The 15,671-nt window shown below is 37.2% G+C and overlaps 1 protein-coding gene across 2 annotated transcripts in view; it reads left to right on the top strand.

Annotated features, from left to right (window-relative positions):
* Positions 1 to 8,267: 8,267 nt before the first annotated feature.
* The window catches only part of FAM98A (family with sequence similarity 98 member A), a 33,183-nt gene continuing 25,779 nt past the window's right edge, over positions 8,268 to 15,671 (top strand). For both annotated transcript variants that reach the window (XM_044660969.1, XM_044660970.1), the window contains exons 1-2: positions 8,268 to 8,347; positions 13,112 to 13,260. In XM_044660969.1, the coding sequence (XP_044516904.1) occupies positions 8,295 to 8,347; positions 13,112 to 13,260 (202 nt within the window). In that variant the 5' untranslated portion in view covers positions 8,268 to 8,294. The remainder of the gene's footprint in view (positions 8,348 to 13,111; positions 13,261 to 15,671) is intronic.

Here is a 15,671-nt window from a genome sequence, read left to right on the forward strand (position 1 = left end):
TGTGGGCCAATTTTTACAAGCTAGTTTAATAACGATATTAAGGGGGTGGAGGGGGGAGCTGTTTATTCTTAGGACAGGGAAGACATGCGTTGCTAGTATATACGGAAGCACTTAGGAAGAGGAGCGCAACATTCAGAGTAAGGCAAATTATCACAGATTATTATCTCCGTTTTGCAGAATAAACTTTCCAAGATCACACAGGTGACAAGTATTGGAGCTCAGATGTGCACCAGAATCTTGCGGACTTCCTATATGTTCACGCAAGCGCAAGCTGCTGCCTCTCTTTTTATGCAGGTCTGTGTATGTGGGGGGGAGAGAAATAAAGGGGGAGGGGAGGAGGAGGAGTTTCCTTATAAGGGCACAGCCAGTACTGGGCTTCCCCATTGGCTGGCTGCCTTTCTAGCCTGGATCATTCCAGAACCAGCGGCCATATTAGAATACATGTGACCGACCCAGTTCTCAGGCTGGCTGCAGGGCGAGGCGGGCCAGGAGTCGCCTCAGAATGGACAGATGGAGTAGCCCTGACCCTGAGCAGCCCACCCTGAGGAGGCAGGATCCTAGACAGGAGGTAAGACTAAGGATTTGGGGAGTGGCCGCAGCCGTTGTATCTTGGTACATCCAGGGGAAGAGGCTGAGGAAGGCCTGTAACACCCTCCCTGAGTTAAGAGGAGAGCTTCCCACGGAAACTTTCCAGAACATTCCTCTGAAAAAGCAAGCTCCCGGGGAGCGCATTCTTTTATTCTGTTTGTGGCTTTTCATCATAGTTAAATGCATAGGATAGTAGAGATCATACATCTGGAGCTTAAAAGAAAATTAAAAGCATCTAGTCCAATCCTCTCATTTTGCAGAAGAAGAAATGGAGGCGAGAGCTAACAGATTTGTAAGGTATTATTCTGTGGTAACATGAAATTAATAATGATATATATAATAATGATGAAATAATAAGTGCTTTAAAATTTGCAAAGCATTTTTATACCTTGTTATACCGCATACCCTGTGCTTTTGTTATTTTTGTTACTTCCATCATAGAAACAAGGAAACAAAAACTCGGAAAGATTTAGTAACTAGAGATGGGAGGTCCTGAGCTCAAAGTTGTACTCAGACACTACCTAGTTGTATGACTCCGCCTTAGAACTGGTATCAATTCTAAGACAGAAGGTAAGGGTTTTAAAATAAACATGAAGTGACTTATTTCTAAGACAGTATCTTATGGTGACATAAGAGCACAATAATAATCATTAAAAATAATGATAATTTAAGATTTTCACAGTAATTTTGTATATTTCATCTTATTGTGTCCTCATAGCCACTTTTTATAAGGTACTTGTCGCCATTTTAGAGTTAAGGGTTCTAAGCCTTAGAGAGGTGAAGTTACTGATTTCAAAGTTATTCGATGGTGATAGGTATAAAGATAGAATTCCATCCTTACATAGGATAATAATAATAATAATAATAGGAAATACTATCTACTAATCATCATAATAACAATGATGATATAACAGTTTAAGGTTTTCATATGGCCAATTATTATGCTCATTTTGAAAATAGGCCAGAGGTTAAATGACTTGTTCAGTGTTCAGTTAGTAGGTATCTAAAAGTACATGAAATAGCTCTTGAATCAATTCTGTACTCTTAAGACTTGTTATAAAATAACTGATATTTTAATTTACAAACTAAAATATTTTTGGTAGTACATATAGTTTTATATTCTCTGCAATGTCATGATTTTCTACTTTTAAAATAAGTTTTATTTATATTTTTCTCTTGATATCACCTGCTTCTATTATTTTATTGCTGATACTGAAACCACTTGTTACAATTACTCAGGATTCTGTTTACTTTTGTGTTTTCATTTGCTTTGCTGAAGTCATTTCATATGATTTTCATCTGGTTTTGCTTACTTTATTTTGTCAGTTCATAAAGTTCTTCCCATGTTTCTCCAAATCCCTCATAATCTTCTCCTTTTACTAAACAATATTATATTACATTTGTACACTATTATTATATAGTGATTATTATATAGCGATTTATTATAGAGTCCATTACCAATGAACACTCATTTTTTCTAATTATTAAATATAAGCTCTTTGAGAGCAGAAACTGATTATTTTTGTCTTTGTAGCCCCAGGGTCTGTCCCAGCTTCTAGCACAAAGTACTCATGTGATATCTTTTGATTCTTTGCTACTACATATGTTCCTGTCAATATTTTAGTAAATATCAGATATATCTTTCTGTCTTTGGCTTCTTTGCGGTATGTGCCCAGTTATGAGATCACTGGATCAAAAAATCAGCAAGCATATATTTAGGACCTCCATGTCAGACCTTGTGCTATACTCTAAATTACAGACAAATGAAATAGTGCTTGTTTTCAAGGAACTTCCATTTTATTGGGGGAAATCACATGTACATAGAAATATTTGAATATATACATATTATATACAAAATAATTACAGAGTAATTTTGGAAGGGAAGCACTAACTGAAGGAATCAGTAAAGATTTTGCATGTAGAAGGTGGACTTTGATGTTAATCTTAAAGAAATTAAGAGAGTATACAAGAGGGGAGAAGGAAATACATTACAGGAATGAGGAATGGCCAGTGCAAGGACACTTGGTATGGAAGATGGAATATTGTCTAAGAAGAACAAAAAGGCCATTTTAGCTGAACTATAGGGTGAAGGAAGAGGAATAATGCATAATGAATCTAGAAAAGTAGGTTGGGGCAAGGTTGTGAAATGCTTTAAATAAAAAATAAGCATATTTTTGCTTTGTATTTGTACTCCTAGCACTTAGCATATGATTAGTACTAAGCACTGGAAGACTATTACCTCTGGTGTGAGAGCTTTGCCAAGCTGCCAAGAACTCCTCATCCGCCTTTGGGGTTCATTTCTCACCCAACTGGCACCTGTGGCTCCAAAAAGCTGTAGCATGCACAGTGACCAGACCTTTTAATAGATGAGTTAAACCAGGTTGAGGGTAACCAATGCACTACAAACCTATCAGTTAGTGGGGGTCTACCCCATGCGTGTGAAAACTTCCCATGGAACGGGTAGATGAGAACAGTTTTCCAGTGGCCATGAAGGTAGCTAAAGCCAGCAGTGTGAAGTACTTAGAGCTTGGTGGGACAAGAAAGATGCCATCCACTGCATCTTGAGCCAACCTGACTTTTGTCTTGCCACTGGATTTGGGTTAGTCTGAGGCTAAGAACTTTGTGCAACTATACCCTCAATTAAATCCAGTTTATATACAAGTCAAGACATCACCCCATGATGTCTTTGAGGCAAAAAACATCAGTAAGCACCATGGGCTTGTTGACATGACTTTATTCTAGGTGCAATAAGGATTCTAATGTTTGAGCAAGGGAGTGATGTGATCAGTTAGTGTTCTGTCATTTTCAGTGGTGTCCAACTTTGACCTCATTTGGGATTTCTTAACAAAGATACTAGAGTGATTTGCCAGCTCATTTTACAGATGAGGAAAGTGAGATAAATAGGGTTAGGTGATTTGCCTGGTTCACAGAGATAAGAAGTATCTGAAGCCAGATTTGAACTCACAAAGGCAGTCTTCCTGACTTCAGACCTGGCCCTCTATCCATTATGCCACCTAACTGATGTAGTCAGATCTGTGCTTAAAATCACTTTAGCATCTATGTGGAAAATGAATTCGATTGGGAGAGATGAAACAAGAAGACCAAATGGGCTAGGATAACTAAGTTTGCGAATCTGGGAGCCTGGAAAGATGGTGAGGCCTCAACAATTATAGTGATATTTAAAAGGGTGGTAAGTTTGAGGGTACGGGGATAATAATGAGTTACGTTTTGGACATGTTGAATTTGTGATGTCTATGGAGCATCCTGTTTAGCATCGTCAAAAAATATGAACAGTTTTGTTTCTTTTCCAAATTAGACAATTGCACAATTTCACCAACAGGACATTAGTGTGTACTTCTTTCTATAAACCCCTCTGACAATGACTGTTTCTGAGCATTTTGTTGTTGCTTATGACCTTTGCCAATTTGCTGGAGGTTGTTTTTATTTGGATTTCTCCTATCATTAATGATTTGAAGCATTTTTTCATATAATTACAAACATCTCTACAATTCTTTTGAAAATTGTTCATAGCTATTGAGGAAAAAATCTTGGTCATAACAATTTGTATTCATTTTCTAAATGTCTTTAATTTAGCTTTTATCAAGTGATGTAAAGATAACTTTGATTTTATGAAGTCCATCCAAGCTTTCATTTCAGTGATATTAGTTAATGATAATCCCTAGTTTTTTATGTTTTCTCTTTAGCAATGCTTCTTTAAAAAAAAAAAACCCTTACTTTCTGTTCTTAGAATAAATATTGCATATTGGTTCCTAGGCAGAAGAGCAGTAAGGGCTAGGCAATGGGAGTTAAATGATTTGAGCAGGGTGGCATAGCCAGAAAGTTTCTGAGACCTGATTTCAACCCAGGGCCGATGGAGTCTGAAGGCCTTGCTCTCAAACTGCTGAGCCACCTAGCTGTTCCCATCAACACTTCTTTTAAACATTATGCAAATTCAATAAAAAGAAGAAAATACTGTTGTACCCCTTTTTGCAAAGGAAAAAAAAATTTATGAATTCTAGATGTATATTAAGTCTGCATTTCAGCATAGCTTACTTTCAGGATCTTATTTACAACATGACCTTTTCAAAGACCTCTCTAAATCAGGAGTTATTTTTTTAAAGTTGTAGATGCCCTTTGACAGACTGATAAAGATAGATGCCTTAGAATAATATTTTCTATTTGCATAAAATACATCAAAGAAACTAATCATGTTGAAATACAGTTGTCAAAATTTTTTAATTTCATAGACAACAGGTTAAGAACCCCTGTTTAAAATTTGTGAAATAACTTCCCTTGGCTAATTGAGCTCTAAGTCACTCAGTAATGTTATAAGTAATGTAAAATTTCCTCACAAACTTGTAAGAGTTTTCACACCTAAAATCCCTAAGACAACCTGTTTCCAAATCAACTACTCTTCTAACTTATACATAATATGGAGAATTTTTGTTTACCCTGCCCAGGAGAAACTAAAAAAGCCTTCCTTCATACTAATATTTTTTCTTACCTCTCTGGGAAAGATACTTAAAACAGCTGTTTCATAGAGATAGGCTAGATAAATTGTCTAATCCCAAAATGGAATAGAAAGTTAGAAGAAACCTGCTACCATGATGTACTCTCTTCTGGACTTTGAGTCAGATCATAATATGGTGGGGCTATTTCTTACAATCAGATTTTATACCACAAAAGCGCTTCTGTGAATATTTTCAACACTTCTGTTTGTGTCCTTGACTCCCACTTCATCTAGTAAATAATCCTCTTTTTCCTTATTTATTAGCATATTTTCTGTTGCCTAAACTATAACAGGTATCTCCCCTTCTTGAAAAAAAATTTTTTTAAACCCTCATTCTACCATTCCCTCAAGCTATATAGTATTTCTTCTCTCTTTCATAGCCAAACTGCCCCCACAAAAAACCCACAAAATCTTACCTATCATTTTTGCTTTCTCTTTCTTTTTTCTTCACAATCCCTTACAATCTTGTTTCTGTCCTTATCACCCTACTGAAACTTCTTTCTAGAGCATTATCAACCATTTTCTAATTGGCAAGTCTGATGGCCTTTTTTCAGTCAATTAATCTAGTAAGCACCTCTGTGCCAAGACCTAGAGAGATAAAGACAAAAATGAAACTCTTCTTCATTTCTCAAGGAACTTGCATTTTCTTATAAATATAAAAATCCAAGTTTTTTGTTTTATTTTCTTGAGGAGGCATTAGCAGCTAGGTACATCTGAAAAGGCTTCATGTAGAAAATGATGGGCTGAACTTTGAAAGAAGCAAGGGATTCAAGAGGCAGAAATGAATTCTAGACTTGGAGGACAGTGTATGTGTAAATACATGGAGATGGGAAATAAGGGACAGTTAGCTTGGTCATACTGTTAAAGTAAAGCTGAAAAAGGAGGTTGGAACCAAATTGTGAAGGACTTTTTAAATGTCAAACACCAGTTTTCATATTTCACTCTAGAAGTGATAGAGATTGGCTGGCATTTATTGGGTAAACAAGTGACATTGTGGGATCCCTCTTTTACACAAATCATTATACTGTGTGTATAGAGACTTGAAATGAGGAAACAATCAAGAAAAAGTTGTAATTTAGGCAAGTGGTGGTAAGGGCCTGTATTAAGGTAGTGATTGTGAGAGTAGAGAGAAGAGTTTAAATATGAGCAAAGTGTCCAAAAAGAAGCTGTAATGTAGTACTAGAGCTAAGAGAGACCGGGGTGGGAGGGGGGGAGTCACCTGCATAAAAATGATAACTAAACCTGTGAGAGCCAATTGGGTAACCAAATGAGAGAATATAAAAAGAAAATAATGCTGGAATTTTGAGTGTACACTTAATGTAAAGGGGCATAATTTGGATACTGATCCAGCAAAGGAACTGGGAAGGAGTAGTCAGATAGGAAGAGAGAACCAAGGGAGAAAAGTATCAAGAAAAAACAAAATTGAAGAAGATATGCAGTAAAAGAGGGTAGTCAGCTTTGTCATTTGCTACAAAGAAGATCAGAAGGATAAGTAAGAAAAAGCTATCTACAGGGCAGCTGGGTAGCTCAATGGATTGAGAGGCCTAGAGAAGGAAGGTCCTAAGTTCAAATGTGGCCTCAGACACTTCCCAGCTGTGTGACCCTGGGCAGGTCACTTGACCCCCATTGCCCACCCTTACCACTCTTCCATCTAGGAACCAATACACAGAAGTTAAGGGTTTAAAAAAAAAGCTATCTAATTTGTCAATTAAGAAGTCATTAGTAATTTGGCAGAGTAGTTTCAGTTGAAATCTGGTTAAAAGCCAAGACTAGAGGGTACAGGAATCCTTTCCTGATCTCCCTTAATTCTAGTGCCTTCCCTCTGTTAATTATTTCCAAATTATTCTATATACAGTTTGTTCAGCTATAGTTATATTTACTTGTTGTCTCTTTCATTAGTCTGAGGTCTTTGAGAATAGGGATTGTCTTTTGCCTGTCTTTATATCTACGGTCTCATAATCTGGCACATAATAGGCATTTAATAAGTAAACTAATCGAGGGGAGAAAGTGAGCTCTAAGAGAGCAGATGCCTGAGAAAGGAAAGATCTGTAAGACAGTAGCTTGAGTTTCCATAGCTGAAAAAGCGCAGGGCTTATAGTTAGAAAACCAAGTGTCCTATTCTACTTCTAATATTTTACTACCGATGTGACCTTAGGTTAGCCACAACTCAGTTACTTCATTTGTAATGTGAAAGGGTCAGCCTTTACGTTCCCTTCTAGCTGGACAGCTATAACCCTATCTATGATCAGGAACTTCTAAGAAGCTGTGATTGGGTACAGGGAAGGATTTTTTTTTTTTTTTTAAGGACAAATAAGACATAAGTAGCAAGACAGTAGCTAGCAGAAAGGAAATTATAGATTAGAAAACGGATGATAGTGGAAGCGATCTTTCGGAAGAGAAAGGATGTGGTGGGAGCAAGGGTACTACATATAGAGAGAGATGTCCAGATAAAATTTGGGTAAGATGGCATTTGGGGATCCTTTCAGTGATTCTGCTTCATGCTTTTTCTTTGATACAAAATAACAGAAAGGGTAGCCAGTTCCGTGTCTGTGGACATAAGGTTTTATTTTGGTCAGGATTTTGCGATTATGTGACGTTTCCCTGGGTCTAAACGAACGTTTGGACTGCTTGAAGCGAGACTACACCCAGTGCTGCACTGTCTGGGTCAAGTACTGGAAATACAGCAATTCAGCGAGTACTACTCGTCGCCCCCTTCATGGGCTCCATTTCAGCAAACCCCAAGCCCCAGATGTTTCGGTACCAGAGATCTCCAGGAACAATTCCTACCAAAGCGGCCAAAGGCAACTCCTTACCCCGCCCCCGTGACCCGCGCATGCACAACTGGAGAGGGCGGGGGTGGGGAGCGTGTGCGCTGAGGGCCACCTGGCTTGCCCCAGTCTAGTCTCCCAGCTCAGCCGCCACGCAACCAAGCCTTACTTGCCCTTCTCCTGGCTGCAGGCTTCGTTTTCCAGTAGTACGCATGTGTATATATGCACGATGAGGAAGTTCCACTCTGGGTGGGGGAGTGGTCAAGGGAAGGACTGAGACCAGCGCGCACGCTCGGATATGCGCAGTGCCAGACCTGAGGCAAAAATCTGTGGATTTGGAAGTTCGGAAAGGTGACGCATGCGCAAATCTGCACTGTGCCGGGGAAGAGGGGAGCCTGACGACTAGGAAATTTGAATACCACAGTAGCATGGAGTTTGACCTCATGGAGACTGACATCTTGGAGTCGTTGGAGGATCTGGGGTAAGAGTCTCGGTCACTTAGTCCCTGGACCTCACAGTCTCCCCTATCCTAGCCTTTCAGCCCAGCTGGAGCTACCTCTTCCCTCCCGGTGCCGCGCCCTGTGGCTCCGATGCTGCCTTCTCCCTCCCCCCACCTTCTACCCGCCAGCTCCCCTTATTCCACTCCCTGATTCTGACCTGCTCTCCTACCCCACCATCCTGGAGGAGACCTGTCTCTCTATATTCTCCCCATCCGTACTACCCTCCTTGTGCCTTCTGGGGCCCCATCACGTCTCTAGGGTTTCAGACTTGGACCTTGGGGATTTGTCAGTCATCCTTGTCGTTGTCTCCGCGTGGGCCTGCTGTTCCTCTCCAACCACCACCCTTGATCGCACCCTCTTCTCCCATTCATCGTGGTTGAATCCTAGAGCCCAGTCCTCTTTTCCCAATCTCCTGGATGTCTGCCCCGGGATCGCCTTCCTTATTCATTCAGTTCACATTTTGCCTAGTCACTAATCTGTTAATCTTATTTATCTATTCGTATTTCCTAATCTAACAGCCCCTTTCCTGCCACTAATCAACAATTTCTTTCGACCCAAATCTAGTCCCCCTACCTTTACTCAGTTCAGCAAGCATACATACCCTTTAGTCACCTTTAGTAGTCAGCCTAGGACTGGTAGTTTTCCTCCTGACTTCCTTCTTTCCCTCAAATTGGGACTACTTCTTGGCCCTCATTCAACCACCAAGATTTTCACCATATTTATTTTACATCTACCCTTTCGTCCCACCCCACCCCCTGCCAGTAGTTACGTTAATCTTTCAGAACCCTTACTCAACAATAAATAAGCCGAAAACAGTACTAGTTATCTTACTTCAATAAGTCAAATGCCCGGCATTAAAAGTTGGGGATGAAGAAACGCTAAACTATAGTTGAAGAAACTATGTTTAAATGTGTACTTAGAGATAGTGTACAAATATTTACTTGCAATTACAAAGTAACAAATTATTTATTACTATCTTTACCACCATACAGTTTAGGGAGTTTTTTTCAATCACCAAAAAACAAAAAAAAAAGTTACTCTGTTAGATTTTTATCAGTTTTAGAGTGGCTAGTGGGAATTTCTGGCAAAGATAGTAGTATTTTTGTTACTTTGTTTTGCTTAAAGTATTAGTATTATCAACTTTTTTTCCCTTTAGTGTTCTCTGAATTTTCTTGGCTTCCTTTGATGTAGAAATAAAAGCACTCCTAAGAAATATCCTATTCCTGAATGAAATTAGAGGCTAGTAAGATGTCTTATTTTACTCTTATCCATTATACATAAATTCCCCTACAAAATTACAGTGGACAGTATCTATGCAACTTTTTTCTCCTTTTGCTCAATAGTTACTTTTTTCTATAGTATATCTTTACAAAGTTGGAGCACCTGCATAAATTAGACTATTATAATATTAATGGTGAAGTTCATCAGACTATGAGTTATGGGGCACTTGTGTGTTTTTAAAATACACTTTTTTCTGACCCTATTGTGGTTATTGATTACATTCAATATAGTTTTGGAGGGGCTTTGGCAGGTAGTTTCTGTGTTATGTTGAAGATTAACTGGAGGGGGAAAAGTCAATTTAATTGGTTTTCCAAATATTTTAAATGTCTATACTTTGTTTCATGTATGGTTTGAATTCTAGATACAGAAAACTTAAATGTCATGCCAAATAAATATAAAGGCAACAGTTAGAAACTTTGTTCATTATATTTGGGGATCCCGTTTCTAACCCTGTGATATTGTTTCAATAGCATCCCTTTTTTTTTAACCTTTACTTTCTGAATTGATATTAAGTATCAGTTCCAAAGCAGAAGATGAGGGCTGGGCACTTGGGGTTAAGTGACTTGCCCAGGGTCACATAACTAGAAAGTGTCTGAGGGCACATTTGAAACTGGGACCTTATGTTTCTAGCCTGGCTCTCTATCCACTGAGTAACCTAACTGCCCCAAATCGCTTTTAAAGGATGCTAAATGGCTTGTCAAAGGTTTTCCAAGTAGTGTCAGAGATAGGATATAAACCAAAGTCCTCTGTTTCCACAACCATCATGTTCTTTCCATTTTTTTAAAGCACTTTCTGTGAAGAAAGGACTATACAAAGTGTTTGTAGAGAAATAAAAGTAATGACTTTTTAACGAAGGTTTTAAAAAAAGCATAATTATATGGTATTTTCTTTACTGAATGAACTTTTAGTTGGAAAATTATGAACCCTCTAGAAATTAAAAGTCTGATTTAAGTGGTGTTTCCTTTGAAGGAAAGGATTGGAAATGCCTGAATAATGGGTTAAGCAACAAAAGACTGATTTTATACACTATGAGACTACCAGTAGAAAGGATGAAAAACATCAGTATTGACCTACAGCTATGAATTTGTATGTACAATTGTTAGTTATATTTTGTTATGGTTTTCATCTACTTCTAGAAAAAACATTGTATCTTAAATAACATCTGCTCAGAAAGTACAAATATATTTCTAGTTAACAGCAAACCCCCCCCATTCAGTAATTAAGATAAGTTATGTAATTAGGAACACATCCTAAATCCTTATTGTTATCTTAAACATTCAATCTTAAACAATTTCTTCTTTTGCATATACCTTTTTTTAAGCCAGTTAAAATGTCTTCTGTAGTTCATAGTATGGCCTTTGACTAATCTATTCATTTAGTTAAGCCAAGTTCTCACCAAAGAGCCCCATTAAAGCTCTGTCTTTAACTGTGACAACTTACATCATGACAAACTTGACTTTAGAAATTAAAAGTGTTTGCTCTTGGTTACAAGGACTGGCCCCACAAGCACTGAACCAAGACTAAGAATGTAAATATTTTACTAAGAATAATGGGTTAAGAGTTAAAACAAAAGTTATCTCTGCAAAGGAGATTATACCCCCTTGCTTTACCACTGATGAAAAACTGAGGCCCACATACTTTATAACAAAACAAGATCAGTAATTACACTTTGAATCAAGACTCTTAGAGAAAATTAAACTGTTCTGTTTATAAGTTGAAGACTTTATTTACTGTAAGGCTCTTTAGTCTTGAAAACAGAATCACCTCTAAGACTGAATTTTTGTTATAGATTAAAAAAGACAATGATTCAATGGATTTATTTTCCAACCACATCCTGTTTAAGCTGCATGTTTGTAATCCAAAACAATTCTCTCATTAAAAACTAGCCTTGGGGGCAGCTGGATATCTCAGTGGATTGAGAGCCAGGCCTAGACACAGGAGGTCCTAGATTCAAATCTGGCCTCAGACACTTCCCAGCTGTGTGACCCTGGGCAAGTCACTTAACCCCCATTGCCTAGCCCTTACCACTTTTCTACCTTGGAGCCAGTACACAGTATTGACTCCAAGACTGAAGGTAAGGGTTTAAAAACAAACAAACAAAAAACTAGCCTTTAAAAGATAAAGCTTTAAAGATAATCTTTGTTTTGCTTCAGAAATAACTATAATTTTATTAACTTGCCTATTCAAGTTTTAATAAATAAGATAAACACTAGATTTTAATAGTACTACATAATAAAATCTTAGTAGATAGTAAAAATAGATTAGTCCTCTGAAAAGTCACATACTTAAAGCATTTTTTTAAACCCTTGCCTTCCATCTTGGAGGCCATACTATGTATTGGCTTTAAGGCAGAAGAGTTGTAAGAGCTAGGCAATGGGGGTCAAGTGACTTGCCCAGGGTCACACAGCTGGGAAGTGTCTGAGGCCGGATTTGAACCTAGGATCTCCTGTCTCTAGGCCCTGCTCTCAATTCTCCGAGCTACCCAGCTGCCCCCTTTAAAGCATTTTTGATACATGTTTTGCTTAAACTTCTGTCACCAAAATTGTACCAGGGAATCATAGATACATAGCTATAAGGGACTTCAAAACCATCTAGTCCAAACTAATTTTCTAGTTAAAGAAACTGAGGCTTAGAGAGGTTAAGTGACTTTCCCAAAATCATAGGACTAATAATTGAGGTCAAGACCTTTGTTCAACCCCTGTCCTTCCTTCAGTGACAAGCTCTAATGTAACCTCTATGAAGTCTTTCCTTATTTCTGCCTTTCCCTCTCAACTTTAAAATCACTAATCAGTTTCTAACTTAAAAGTTATTTGCCTGTATGTTTCTCACTTATTTTCTCTCCTTGACTCCTGCTTCTCATATCTCACTAGATTTTGAGCTCCTTTAGGAACTATTCTATATTGTTTGTCATTTCAAACATAAGGCTGCATATAGGATCTGTCAAAAGTGTTTAATATGTTAGTTAGATTGAAATGAATAGCTCTCAACTGCCTTTTGTGGGCCCCAAAAAACCTGTCATATGAAGAATGAATTAAGAGTAGCTTCCTTTTGATTAACCAGGGATTGGGCTCCTTCCTCCATTCCTCCTTCTAATCTAGTGTTCTACCTCACTGGTGATTAATGCTTACATACATGAAGAACAGTTACATAGAAGAGGGCACAAGGTAAAGTCAGTTTGGAGGACTAGGTTGCCGCAGTGATCCATATCTTCCTCACTCTCTCCCAAAACCACCCAATTCCAAGACTCCATTTGCTGCTTCTACTCCCTCATTAGTCAAGGATGTTCAAATGGTATTATTTCCTAAAATTTTGATATAGTCACATTTTCTATCATACAATTAATTGATTGTTTATAATTTTTTCTAGTTAAGCTTGGTAGAGTTGGAGTAAGTAGATTTATTATCCAAAATTTTTTGAAATTTATTTTATTTCTCTTATGAAATATAATTTCTTTTATTCATCAGTTACAAAGGCCCTTTGTTAGAAGATGGAGCTCTGTCTCAGGCAGTCACTGGTGGAGCCAGTTCCCCTGAATTCACCAAACTCTGTGCTTGGCTAGTATCTGAATTAAGATTGTTCTGCAAACTAGAAGAAAATGTGCAAGCAACCAACAGTAAGTAATCTTAGGCCTATTTTTAAAAAGTTAACATTTATTTTTAGGTGCCCAATATTAAGTGAAAATTTAGGCATTTGGGGTTACCCACCTTTTTACTTGTAAGAATTAATACCCCTTGGCAAAGCCAATTAGCAAAACAGATATTTTCTAATAGAATCAGTTTTTCTTTCTCTAGTTTTTCATATAGAAGGAAAATTAAGTTTCTTTTCTTTCTATTTGGAAGCAGTAAACTGTTGAAAAAAATTCATTTGCAGACAAGGTAATAAACAAATTAGTAGTCTAAAAGATATACTTAGGAAGTCAAACACTTCTGAAGATTTACATAACTTTACAAATCCCATGGGTTCTTTCCTGTCCAATAATCACTCTTTACTATTGTTATACCCTTGTGAGAGCATGATTTAGTGCATCAAGTTAAACTTCCAAACTGATAGGATCTAGAGACCCATGTAGTAATTAAAATCGACCCAGGACAATTTCATTTAATTTTTTTTTTTTGAGTATTCGAGAGAATATCCTCTAAAAGTTTTCATTGCAATATGTGTATGACTATATAAAGTGAATGCAATTTGAGCTACATTATAACCAAGTCTGGAGAATTGAAAGGTGATAATGGAGTCTTAGTGTAGTTTTAGCACCTACATTTTCTTCTCTGCAAATGAGACAAGATCCTGAAACCTGACACACTGCCAGTCAGGTTTTTTCCAAGCAGAGAGAAAAGTCTGCAGTGCCTAAGGCAAAGTGCCCAACCTTTTACCTATATGAATTGTACAGAAAAGCATAGTTTGAAGATTTCCAGTGTTTTGCTTGTTTGGGTTACTTAATGATTTCTGGGGAACAATTAGATAACTGCATCCTTTAGTAGCTCCAATTGGTATAAGAAAAATGTATATCATTCTCAGCTGGATGTTACCTTAGAAAATAATTTAGTTCTTAGATTCATTAAATTTGTTTTGAATCTAGGAGCTAACCAAAATAATTAGGAACCATATGAATTTACTAAATTGTTTTAAAATGTTTTTAGATGGTTAAATGTATTTTGTTTCATGGATACAGTCCAGGGTCAAGAATGAGAAGCTTCAAGAACTGAAATGCAACATGATACCTAGAGCCAAATTAAAAATTCTGGAATTTCTCCTTTGGAGAATCCTATTTTTTTTTTTAACCAAATATGAAAGAGGAAGCCCAGGAGGTCAAGAAAAGATAGAGACTAAGGATTTCCCGGATCTTTCTTATTCAGACAAATGGCTGGTGGGAGGCTTCTCCTATAATAGGCTAGCTTTATCTAATCATAAAGCAATGTGGGAAGGCCAGAGTAACTGGAGGAAATGGAAAATAAAGGAATTTAGAATATAGTTGAATAGTAGCTGATGCTAATGGTTTAGTGTGATATATGGAGGATTTTTTCTTTTTAGGTAGAGAAAAATCAGAAGTATGTTGTAAAAAGCATCAGCATAATTAAGACATAATGGAGAAACTCAATTTCTTTCACTTTGCCATCTGTCTCATTTTACCTCTTCCTATGTATCTTATACCATTGTATGAGAAAACTGTGAAAGTCTTCTTATGTCATACCCCTTTATGGTCTCCATGCTGCTGAGGAAAAACATTTTTTTCTACAAAAGGAAAAATTCCATTATTTTGTAGTTACTTTGAGTTAAATTGCAGTTTTACTCTGAAGACTCTCATTGTCCCTAGCCCACCTATATCCATGAATTAAAACATTTAACCATTTGAAAGCACTTTTAGATGATCTAGTTAATAAGTTAATCTGATTCTTAAATATTTGGTCTGACTTTTAGATTTAAGGTAAATATATTGAGCCCAAGATTAGATTACCTGTAAAGTTCTTATTTACTATAGCTCTCAGAATTCTTTTAGGCATCGCTGCTCCAGCTCCTGTCATCGAGTAGGAGGAGGTAGAACTGTACTCCTAGTAAGAGTACCCCTAGATGAAATTTCTCTGAGGTGCTAGCACCTAAGGTTTATTGAGCCTAATTGTCCTAGTGACCTAATTGAGTGCCTCCTTATTTTACACATTAGGAAACAAATGCCCATCTGGAGAAGATATGTAATATCTAATAGTTAGTTCTCTACTATACTGCACTTGCTCGGGAATCATCAAAATAGAAGAAAAGGAATAATATAAATTTTAATTTAGTTCAATTAGCAAGTATTTGTTATGTACCTCACTTATATTCAGCTGTTAGATTCTCTGAGGATACAGAAGAAGTTTAAAATATGGCCCCTGACTTCAAAGTTTATTGTATATTTTGGCAGAGCAGATCACATGAAGTAATTAGAAAGCAGTACAAGTGTTATTTCAATTCAGATATTATACATGCAAGTCACAGTGAAGAAAATAGCTCTTCTCTGCTCCTAATGATCTTAAAAAAACTCAAGTAGAT

This window comes from Gracilinanus agilis, chromosome 2 (assembly GCF_016433145.1).
Source record: "Gracilinanus agilis isolate LMUSP501 chromosome 2, AgileGrace, whole genome shotgun sequence".
Taxonomy (NCBI): domain Eukaryota; kingdom Metazoa; phylum Chordata; class Mammalia; order Didelphimorphia; family Didelphidae; genus Gracilinanus; species Gracilinanus agilis.